Genomic DNA, 12,474 nt, shown 5'->3' on the forward strand with positions numbered 1-12,474 from the left:
AAACATGTAGAGTGCGCACCGCATCACTTCCGCTTTTGTTGTACTGATCGGCTTGGAACGCAGCTCCGGTCGGGAGAACGTACGCCATTCACCACCCCACCGCCAGAGAGGACCTTGCGGCTCCTAAGACATTTGAGTGATTGTTATCACTGTTTTTATGTGAGTACCTGTTTTTATCTTTGATGCATTAATAAATGGTTTAGCGGTATTTCACTATTTGGAGGCATCTTTTTATACACACGTGTCCTGGGATGGCTTTTTTGGAGCACTAAAGTTGGGATATCCCTACTAATACACCAAGCAATTGTGACCCGGGGAACTGGAACATTTGAAGTGGACCAGGTGACCGGACCCCTCTTCCTTGGGAGCGATCCCTACTAATATCGAACTGCGCTCTACCCCTGCAGGGGTAGTTCTTTCTGGTAAGCTCGGTATTTTACTAGAAAGGGGAGCACCGGACCCACTGAACAGGGGAGCACCATAGTCCTCACTCTAGAACTATCCACCCCACGGCACCTGTGATTTTGGCACTTCATCGTAATTGTGGACTGTTATACCTTCATGCGCTTTTGAGGACACAGTTGATGCATTTTTCTGTGCATTTTTGGACCATATTCTCTTGCGCATTTCTCCCACCAGCACACCTTTGCTTTTGAGATATCCTGTTCAACAGACACCTAGTCACCATTTTTGTATCACATTTTTGGCATTTGTTTTTTCATTTTTTTGGGTCATCCCACTGTGATTTTGGGGGACCCCACTGGGCACTCTCTCCCCCCTTTTTTTGGGATCGAGATTACTCATTTGAGCACGTCCCTCTTTTTATTGCAGTATATTTATGAAATTTTATAGCACTATTTATTTCTTCATATACACTTAATATTGGTTTTCAGAATATAAGTTTTGTATTATACCATTGTATTTTACCTTTAGAATATTTATGAACTAACTTATCTATTTATATACCTACTGCATTTCATATCCGTGCATAACATTTGTGATATTTAAACTATTTATTATCTCCCACTATTGAGTGAAGCATCTTTACCATTTCACGCACATATTGGCAGCGCCAAGCACTTCTCCCTTTTCTCCTCAATCAAGTTAATGTACAATGACATGCAGTGAAGTGTGCGGTGACTTTGTTGCATAAAATTCAGCATATCTATTGTTTTTTTTCTTTACACAAAGCGCCACAACCTACCTCATCACAATGTTATGGTGGGTACAGGCCAGGGCACACAGAAAATAAATGTGGTCTGGGTGCCATTGCGTTATGCCTGCAGTGCACCATATACGGACCGCCCACCATGTATTTACGTCGGAATTTTGACATTAAATACCGGGGTTATGGCAGTAGATAGCTGCAATAACCCCGGTATTTTTTTTTTAAAGGCGGACGGTCTGCTTTAACATAAGTGTGGTCCCAGCGGCGGATTTTGAGAATCGTGAGAGAATCGGGGTCTTCATTCTAAGCCAAAAAATTGTGATTCTCATTTTTGCCAGAATCGTGCAGCTCTAATATATATATATATATATGTACTCCGTTTTGTTACAAGCAGAGTGGGGGGTGCTGTGTTTGTCAATGAACATCAGAGAAATGGATTTTACAGTAAGTCAAAAATCCCATTTTCTCTTTCGCTCATTGACGGACACAGCTCCTGATCTTGCTGCTTTGGGACGTCCCAATGGTTAGAGTTAAACATGAGGGGTGGGAACAGCGAAAATAAACTCCCAAGGCTAACTATAGCCAACCAGGTAAACAGGAGCTCAACCAAAACAACAACTGGAGCACACCTGAAAAAAACAATACACCCTCAAAGAGGTTCAGGTCCCCTAAACAACAGCCTGCAAAACCTTGCAGCAAAAGGAAGCATCCGCAGATACCAACACGTCCACTTTTATGACCGTACGAACCCTGCCACTGTGAAGACACTCATAAATTAGTAGTGTTAGGACTGCAAGTAATACAGGGTGCTATGAAGGGGCCTTGCAGCTTACACATGCGTTTGCAAATGTGTGTTAACTAAACCCCTTTTTTTAACGTACATTGTTAGACAGGTCAATTCGGTTTGTTAGCAGACTGGTCGGTGAGTATAATTCACTAAGGGCCGGTTGTTCTCACGCACCTCATTTAAAGTCCCAATCTTTTTTCCTTATTTTCCATATACAGGGATGTAGACGCAGAGCCATACCTGGCTTGTGTCTCATTTAAAGTCCCAAAACGGCCTTTATTTTAACCGCTATCCATTAGCACCTGGCACTCAACAGTCAAGGCGTCTAAGTCAGCGACTGTAAAGCAGGATGGAAGATTGGTCCTTGGAACAGCAGATCCTTCCTGAGAAGAAGCTTCCAAGGAACAACAGCGACCAGATCGGCATACCAAGCCTGGCGAGGCCAATCCAGGGCCACTAAGATGACCGGAATCCCTTCTGCCTCGATCCTGCGTAGAAGTCTTGGCAGAAGCTTGGGAGGAGGAAAAAAAAAAAAAGCAAATCAGATGATATTGACCCCACGGAGCCACCAGTGCATCAGTGGCGTCTGCCAGAGGATCCTGTGACTGAGCCACAACCCTCTGCACATTTCTGTTGAGCCGGGACACCAACAGATCCACCACGGAGATTCCCCAGCAGAGACACAACTGATGACACACCTCCGTATAAAGGGGCCACGCCCCTTGGTCCAACGCCTGCCGACTGAGGTAAACCACCTGCCAGTTTTCCACCCCGGGAATGTGTACAGGGGAGAGGGCTGGAACTAACTGTTCTGCCTACCTTAGAATGCTGGCTACCTCCACTTCTTGTGCCCCCCCCGTTGATTGACATAAGCCACAGCCATGGCATTGTCCGATTGAATGCGCACTGCACATCCCTGAAGACAACCTGTCCAATGTTCCAGGCACAGTCTGATCGCTCGGAGTTCCAAAACATTGATCAGTAGTCTGGACTCTTCCAGTGTCCAGATCCCCTGAGCAGGATTTTTGCCAAGGACGCCTCCCAAGCTGGACAAGTGGTCATCCGTGGTGATCACAGTCCAATACAAGGAAAGGAAGCATTTGCCTAGCAGAATAACAAAGCCACCATATCAGGGACTCTTTCGTTCCCCAGATCAGCCGGTTCTGATGTCCAGAGCCTGCGGATTCTTGTCCCATTTGGTCAGAATCTCCCTTGCATGGATCTCAAATGGAACTGTGCAAACGGAACCACCTCGAAGGTAGACACCATCAGGCCCAGTACCCGCATGCAAGTCCAGAGGAATGACCATCTGCAGCCTGCAATTTGTCCAGAGGAAAAAGCACTCTGGCTAAGGCCGAGTCCAGAGTCCGACCCAGATCCAGCTTTGTGGATGGAACCAGAGCAGACTTCTAAAAATTCAGAATCCAGCCAAACTCCCTCAAGCTCGTATGGGGATTTCCATGTTTTCCACCAGAGAAGGAGACTCCACTCGCAGATGGAGGTCGTCGGAGAAAGCCCAGTACCGTGATCCTTCATTGTTATAAGGAGAAAAATTTCTTCCTTGTTATAACAACACTTTCATGAAGACCCAAGGAGCATAGGCAAGACCAAAGGGCAACGCCACAAACTGATAATGCTCCTCTCACACGGCAAAGCGCAGGAGACCCGACACATATTGGAATGTGAAGGTTAAGCGTCCTTGATGTCGATAAAGGCAAGAAAATCCTCCTGATGCAGGGATGCCATCACAGTGCGAATGGACTCCATTCTGAACTTCTGCACCCGCACAAAGCAGTTAAGGGCCTTGAGGTCCAGAATTGGACGCACATTGCCTTCCTTCCTGGGAACTGTAAACAGGTTTGAATAAAGCCCCTGAAAACGTTCCGAAGTCAAAAGGTCTTGCATCGCCCCAAAAAAGAGCCTGTAAGCAGACTTGGAACAGTCGCATGTTGGAAGAACCTTACTGGAGGGTAATAGATATATAATGTGAAAAAAGGAAAATTAAAAAAAGGAATAACTAAATTAAAAACAAAGGACGGAAGGTATGTAGAAGAGAATAAAGGGCTAGCCGACTGCCTTAATGAATACTTCTGTTCAGTTTTTACAGAAGAAAAAGAAGGAGAAGGACCTCCACTTGAAAGGATGACTAATGAATCGTTTGATGCATGTGTCTTTACAGAGGAAGACGTTCTAAGATTGCTGTCTAAAGACTTATTTGAAGACAAATAAGTCACAGGGTCCTGATGAGATACACCCAAAATTATTAAAAGAGCTTAGTGGTGAGCTGGCAAAACCATTAACAGATTTATTTAACCAATCATTAGTAACAGGAGTCGTCCCGGAAGATTGGAAATTGGCAAATGTCGTGCCCATTCACAAGAAAGTTAGTAGGGAGGAATCGAGCAACTATAGACCAGTGAGTCTGACATCAATAGTAGGCAAATTAATGGAAACCCTATTAAAGGATAGGATTGTGGAACATCTTAAATCCCATGGATTGCAAGATGAAAAACAACATGGGTTTACTTCAGGGAGATCATGTCAAACAAATCTTATAGATTTTTTTGACTGGGTGACTAAAATAATAGACGGTGGAGGTGCAGTAGACATTGCATATCTAGATTTTAGTAAGGCTTTTGACACTGTCCCACATAGAAGACTTATCAATAAACTGCAGTCATTGAGCATGGACTCCCATACTGTTGAGTGGATTAGGCAGTGGCTGAGTGACAGACAACAGAGGGTTCTAGTCAATTGAGAACATTCAGAACAAGGTCATGTTACCAGTGGGGTACCTCAGGGATCTGTACTGGGACCAATTTTGTTTAATATCTTCATAAGTGATATTGCAAAAGGCCTCGATGGTAAGGTTTGTCTTTTTGCTGATGACACAAAGATATGTAACGGTGTTCCTGGAGGGAAACGCCAAATGGAAAAGAATTTAGGAAAACTAGAAGAATGGTCAGAACTCTGGCAACTGAAATTTAATGTGGATAAGTGCAAGATAATGCACCTGGGGTGTAAAAACCCAAGGGCAGAATATAGAATATTTGACACAGTCCTGACCTCAGTATCTGAGGAAAGGGATTTAGGAGTAATTATTTCAGAAGACTTAAATGTGGGAAGACAATGTAATAGAGCAGCACGAAATGCCAGCAGAATGCTTGGATGTATAGGGAGAGGTATAAGCAGTAGAAAGAGAGAAGTGCTTATGCCGCTGTACAGAACACTGGTGAGACCTCACTTGGAGTATTGTGCACAGTACTGGAGGCCATATCTCCAGAAGGATTTAAAAGTAATATGAGGAAGTATTACTTTACTGAGAGAGTAGTGGATGCATGGAATAACCTTCCTGCAGAAGTGGTAGCTGCAAATACAGTGGAGTTTAAGCATGCATGGGATAGGCATAAAGCTATCCTTCATATAAGATAGGGCCAGGGACTATTCATAGGATTCAGATATATTGGGCAGACTAGATGGGCCAAATGGTTCTTATCTGCCGACACATTCTAGGTTTCTGTTATAAGAATAAAACTCAATCTTTTAGCTGGACCGAATGACCTCGTGGACCCACTTGTCTTGTACCAGGGGAGTCCACGGGTCCGGAAACCAATGAAGACAACCCCCCATTCCAGATACGGGTTTTGGTGCATCTTCATGCTGAAGGGGCCTTGTTCACGGGTCTGGAGAAGCCCCCTCTTGACTTGCCAGACCAAGTTTGCTTGGACCCGAAGGGCTCCAGATCCCTTGTCAGTCAACCCTTAGGGAGGTACTCTCCCCCCCGTGAGACCTTTAATGAGGTCATCCAGGGTAGCACCAAACAGGCAAACTCCTTAAAGGGAAGATCAGTCAGTCAAGGCCTTTTTAGAAGTCTGGTCCAAAGACCAGCATTTGAGCCAAAAGACACGCCGAACGGCCACTGCCGAAACAGAGCCAAGCCACTAGGGGAGCCGCATCCAAAGAGGCATCACAGAAACTGCAGCCCCTGGACCAGCTGGTCCACCAGCTCTGCAAAGGCAGGGGGGAGCTGTTCTCCCTCCAGGTCACAGCGTAAAAGCTTAGCCCACTATGTCAGAGTTTGAGACACCAGGGCAATGGGGAATACCGGCCTCAGTGCCGAACCAGTTATAGTGTACATATTGCAGTCCACAGCCTCCGCCTTCCTGTCAGCCGGATCCTTAAAGGCTGGGGACTCTTCAACCAATGGTTGACCTGTTAAATCTGGAAACCGGAGGGGCCACCACTGGGGGAACCGTCCACTTTTTAATAAGGGACTCCTCATAGGGGTATTGCCTAGCAAATTGCTTAGGGACCCCAAGGGGACATTGTGGTTGTCCCCACTTTTTAGTGATAATTCTGTCAAAATAGGAGGGGCAAGGGAACACCTTTTCTGCTCTGGATGGCTTGTAAGTGCCAAAGGGAAACTGCGCCTCCATCGCAGCTGCGTCCTCCATCTTTAAGGTTTCACGTACAGCTACAATCAGTGCGTCCACCAGCGCCTTTTCGTACGCAGTTGCAGAAGAGGAGGAATCCACCTCACTATCTGAGGATTAAGGGCATGTGGTCGCAGACCCAGCAGGGTGACCTACATTTGTGGTAAAAAAGCCAACTCCGACCGGGACACAAAGGACTCCAGAACTGCCGTCAGAGCATTGATGGATGGATGCGACCCAGAGGGCCCCCCAGCCTCAGAGAGGTGATCAGGTGGGGAGATGCTCCAAAGACTCCATGAGTCACCAGGGGGACCCCACAAAAAAGTGTAAAACACTGCTAAGGGACAACTCCCACCGCTCTGGCAGCCAAACCCGGTTGCCAGTCACAGAGCACCAATTGATCCTCAGCAGAGAGGGAGAGGACCCCACCAGATTCACCACCCCACAGAAACGCAGCCACCAGAATCTGCACTGCCCGAGCCCATCAGTAAATGAAAGGATCCAGGAGTATGCACCAGGGGATGAGGAGGGGGTCCCGCCACCAAAATCACCGCCCAAAGGGCTTAAACTGTCATGGCTGACGCTATTTTCAATGGCAAACCACTGCAAAATGGCCGCCAGTGTACAACAAACATGGTCGCCACGCATTAAGCACACAGACTAGAGCAAAATAGGCCTCAGAAAATGGGGCAGGCAGGACGGGGGGCCACTGGCAGCAGCCCCTCCCAGGGACAGCTTCCCCCCACAGCCAATCTCCTGGTTGTCAGCAGCGCAGCCCCCACCCCCCATCACAGCACCTTGTCCCCACACCAGACGGTGGACCAGGACATCCCACAGCCCGCCCCAGCATCAGTAAAGGGGGGGGGGGAGTGATACGGCCCACAGGGACCATCAGGCCGATGAGGGGGGTGCCTAACGGGAAGAAAGGGAACCCAGGGGTCCGACTGTCCCATAGAGGGGCCCACGTCCACCCCAAAACACTCCAGGGGGAGGGGGGGGGGGGCAGGCACTTACCATATCAGGAACCAAGCGGGCACTGCTCCAGACAGAACCTCCTCTCCACTGAAATGGGGGGGCTGTCAGCCAGGAGGAACGCTGCGACTCGGGCCTAGACTCCGTCGTATGCGACCTCGCGAGGCGTTTAACTCGCAGGTCAGCCCCATCCGGTGGGGCTATGTCGCAGCTGGCCTAGCGTGGAGCTGAAGTCTGCACGCACTCGCTGGCCAGACTGGGATGACCACTGGATCTAGGTTATCCAGCCCATCATCCAGTCTGGCAGTTATTGTAGATTTCACAGGAAAAAAAAAAAAAATCTAAAAATAAAATTGCTAGGACCAGGGATCTCCTGACTAGGCAGAAAAAAAAGAGAGAGACAGAGAGAGACCGAGAGAGACAGAGAGAGAGAGAGAATGCCCCCTGGACTGCCAATGGGTGTAGCCAGACTTTTTTTCTGCCTCATGTCCTACTCCTGTAGGGGGCAGTATAACCCAAAGGTTAAGATGATCAGGAGCTGTGTCCGTCAACGAATGAAAGAAAAAAAAAAAAAAACACATGGCGCTTGTTTGACAAAAAAGATGCAGGAGTGCATGTAGGGCAACAAGCGATTAGGTAGCCCTAGGCGTGACCTGCGGCAACCCCAGCCTGTCAGAGTAATCCAATGGTACAAGTCTGCAAGCAGCCTGCTGTGGGCCTTGTGAGGGAGCCTTTCACTTTCCCCAACCGGTCAGCACACACAGGTTTGGAATCAGCTTGGAGTTCAAAATAATGCTACACCACCGGTTGTGTTGCGAATGTCATCAGACCAAGTACAAAGCTCTTCTCTGATGTGGCAACATGTGAGGGCATTTTATTTCATCCTATTAAAGTGTCAAACTGTGTTAGTTCACATACTTTCCTATTTTCTTTTATAGTCAAGCGTTTTGCATCCCCTGGTGCATGATTTATTTTGGGATAGCGGCAGATGAACAAAGTATGTCTATTTGGTGCAAGGCTTAAGATTTAACCTTTGGAATGCTGGTGATCTCATCTTGAAGGAGGAGTTACACAGATGGGGTCAAGTGTATTCTGTGCAATTATTTTATCTGGAGTTCAGGAAGTCAAGATGCACTTATATTTTTTGTCGTTGCCAATGGGATTATGAACCATGTAAGATGCAGAAGAAAAACGAAAAGGTGCATGCTATAGCCTTTAAAGGAACATTACCTAGTGTAAAAAGGAAGTAAAATGATTACTGGTATGAACGGTAATGAAGTGCAAATACCTGTGTTGGTCCTCACACCAATTCCTATGAAAACTCTTGGATTCAAGGCCTAGACCAGGGATCCTCAAACTATGGCCCTCCAGCTGTTGCGGAACTACACATCCCATGAGGCATTGTAAAACTGACATACCCAGACATGACTAGGCATGATGGGAATTGTAGTTCCTCAACAACTGCAGGGCCATAGTTTGAAGACCCCTGGCCTAGACCATACACAGGTACACTTCAAGTCAAAGTTTGGCCCTGACAATTGTGCTAAACATTTCCCTCAATAATTAAACTGTCAAATACCAGTGCCCCTACTGCATCCAGGCAAAATGTATACACCTCTCCTGATTCACTCAAAATGTCTGGGGAAAAGAAAAAAAAGAAGGAAGAAAAATAAAAAAGTTTTACCTTCTTGCTGTCTTTCAAGTAACTGTTGCTCTTTTTCCTTTCGTTTAAAGGCTTCTAGCTTCTGGCGTATCCTATGGCGGAGTTCCTCTTCATCAGTATCAGAAGACTCTGAACCTCTTTCACTCCTCTCATCTTCACTTTCTGCAGATCCATAACCACCCAGTCCACCTGCATGCATAAAGCCCAGTTCATCAAGCAGCAATGAGAGATGTGCCACCCTACTGCCTTCTTTAGTACACAGCATGCTGGTACTGATATACTCCTTTTGCTGTTTTGATCACATGCATCTCCTTGTTTAACACATTAGAGGATCTACCACTGAAGTTAACTTTTTTTTTGTGTCAAAAATTTTACTTGTATACAAACATATGTGAATAAAAATGCCAAACGGACCATATAGTTTTGCATAACAAATGTAAGCATTTCTTTTTCTATACATACGCTTGTTAGTGGAGTAGATTAGGGCCGGTTCACGCCACGCCACGCACGCCTCTGCATGCATGTTTTTGATGTGTTCCAGTGCATTTTCCCCCTTTTTTTTTTCATCTCAATTGAGGAAATGTTCTAGTGCGTTTGATGCATTTTGCTGCATTCCAGATGCGGTCCATACAGAACAAATGCAACATGTTCTACTTTTCTTGACTGCACTGGAACACACTGCAATGGTGTGAACTAGGGCCAAAGGAATCCATGTTAAACACTGTGCATGTGTTTTTGAAGCAGAAAAAATGCACTGGACTAAAACAAAACCTGGCTGATGCTGATGGAAAATCAATGAATTAGACACTGCTACTTCAGCATACAACAATTGTTTCTGAGTCCCATGCTGAGCAACTTAATGCCTTGTGAATACAGGTAATCAGCTCAACATGAGCGCCACTCAGAGAAAGCATTTATTAAAAAATGCATAGCAAAGCGTTCTCATATTGGACAAGGTGGAGAGTTTGACATCACTGCCCCACTTCCCCGATATAAGAACGCCTTTATTCATTCAGAAAAAGCACGCCGTTCTTTGAATGGCACCTGTACTGACCGGCCAGCCTCGTATATTCACAAGGGGATCGCTAAAACTGGACACGGAAGCAAGTGGCGATCACTGAAGTAGCAGTAATATACTAATAATATAAAAATGGAAAAAGGGGAAGGTACTTGGCGCTGCCACTAAATAAAGGTAGATGTGTGGATGTATGCAAAGCCCCAGTGTGGGTGGTGAATATAAATAATTTATATTCATATATAATAATATAAATAACCTTCCTACAGAAAGGAAGGTGCCTCACCCCTCCAGACAGCTGCACTACAAACTCTGCAATCTCTTACACCAGCTTGTCTCCAAGGATCCGGACCTTCTAATGTATATATGACCGCTACTTGCCATGAGGGTTAATGGGATTCTGGAGACAGTGCATATCCCCTCACTGAGGCTATTGTGAACTCCTACTCTTGATATTCAACGCTTGTCACCCCTGTAGGGGTACCTTTATCTGGTGAGTGCGCTATTCATTGGGGGAGCACAAGGATTCACCTGCACGCATCACCGTATACAGAAGTCTCACTTTAAACCATCACGGCTCGTTATTGGATGATTGTCATTTTCTTCGGATTATGAACTTTTGATTCCACATGGACTGCTTAGCCACTTTTTTCCCTATACAGGGCACTCAATTTTTAAAGTGTCATTGGTTCTTACCTGCTTACCATATTGATACTGTTGTTAACTTCACTATTTATTAATTTTCCTTACTTTGTCCAACTTGTGCACTTCTGGTCACAGATCACTTTATGTAATTTCTTCTCAGCAGTGGCACTTTTTCTTTTTTACATCTCTGGGGACACTGCCAACCCCTCCCCCTTTATACAAAGGAGCACTATAATTTTTATTTAGTGCACCTAGCCACTTTTATTTGCAATTGCACTCTTCACTGTTGCACTTTATTTTAATACCAACTACGGGACATCTGTTGCACTCTAGTTTAATATATTTGTATATGATTTTATTATGCATTGATTGTACATGTTTTCTTGTATTTATTTATTGCCTTTAGTCTTTACTATTTGCACATTTTGTTTATTGCCAGCAGCACCTTATTATTTATATTCACTACCCACACTGGGGCTTTGCATACATCCACACATCTACCTTTATTTAGTGGCAGCGCCAAGTACCTTCCCCCTTTTCCATTATTAGTATATTACCCCTTTTAGAGGTATATACTTCTATTGCAGGTAGGCCGCAGCCACCCTCCCCACTTTCCATTAGTGTGGATTTTACACCTTTTCAACTGAAGTAGCAGTATCTATGTCAGTGATTTCCAGCAGCACCAGCCAGGTATGTCATATACATTGTTACATGTGTCCAAGCTAAACAATGTGTATGTATAACAACATGCCGATGCCTAAAATGTACCTTTAAGTAAAAATACAGAAAATCAGGATGGCTAAAACACTTTGCACTCAGAGTGATTAAACAGGTAGGGTAGGTTAACTACACTAAACTGCACAGACCCACTTTTTTTACTCAAGTTTAAACCTGGTGATGTAAGCTCAAATGTATTAACTTTCAGGAAGAAAAGTGTTTAGGGAGAACTGTCCAATTTCTGAACATTTATTTTTCATTTTGTTCATTTTTTTTTTTTACCACCAAGTGTCTTGCAGGATGTGCTGAAGACTTAACTCATTAATGAACCTAAAATACCCATAGCCTGACCCAGTGAGTTACTAGACTTGTCAAAAAAGCCTGTTTACCATTTAACATATATCACTTTAAAACTGGAGAATAAAATAAGGTGATTATTCGTTTAAAATCACTTTTCTGTATAAGTGATCTACTATACCATAAAGGTGCACAAAGTGCAGCAAAATGTATGGTCACAAGAACATACACTCGACTTATTCACAATAATCATCGAAAGGAACTAGGACAGGGATATGCAAACTGTAGCTCTCCAGCTGTTGCAGATCTACAAGTCTCATGAGGCATAGCAAGACTCTGCCAGCAACAAGCACGACACCCAGAGGCATGATGGGACTTGTAGTTTTCAATCGCTTGAGGGCTGCAGTTTGCATGCATATCCCTGAACTAGGGTGTTCAGCCTCCTGGGATACTAATCTGAATTGAGCTCTGTGTTCTTGTGAAAAAAACCTGCAAGAGGAGAAGTGCCAGTCTGGTTTTTTTACCTAGCATCCCACCTATAGGGTTCCCAGGAGCAAGTCAGTAAGACTTGTTCACACTAATGTGTTGCACTGCACAGAAAAAAACAGGTTTTGAATTGTCAATGCAACGAGCATTAGCACATGCATTTTGCTACAAATGCAGCCTAAGTAGTTGGCAAGGCTATGGTTTTCAAAAAGCCAAGTAAATCACAATAAATCAGATGGTATAGTGCAATAAAAAGGTATTAGAAGGAATATGTTTAGTTTCTTGTGTATA

The 12,474-nt window shown here is 45.0% G+C and overlaps 1 protein-coding gene across 1 annotated transcript in view; it reads right to left on the reverse strand.

Moving 5' to 3' along the window:
- Nucleotides 1–12,474, reverse strand: part of PNISR (PNN interacting serine and arginine rich protein) — a 57,789-nt gene that overhangs the window by 11,583 nt on the left and 33,732 nt on the right. The window contains exon 10 of the mRNA XM_082250250.1: nucleotides 9,045–9,212. Within this exon, the coding sequence (XP_082106376.1) occupies nucleotides 9,045–9,212 (168 nt within the window). The remainder of the gene's footprint in view (nucleotides 1–9,044; nucleotides 9,213–12,474) is intronic.

Source organism: Pelophylax lessonae (genome assembly GCF_965119305.1).
Source record: "Pelophylax lessonae genome assembly, chromosome: 3".
NCBI classification, from domain to species: domain Eukaryota; kingdom Metazoa; phylum Chordata; class Amphibia; order Anura; family Ranidae; genus Pelophylax; species Pelophylax lessonae.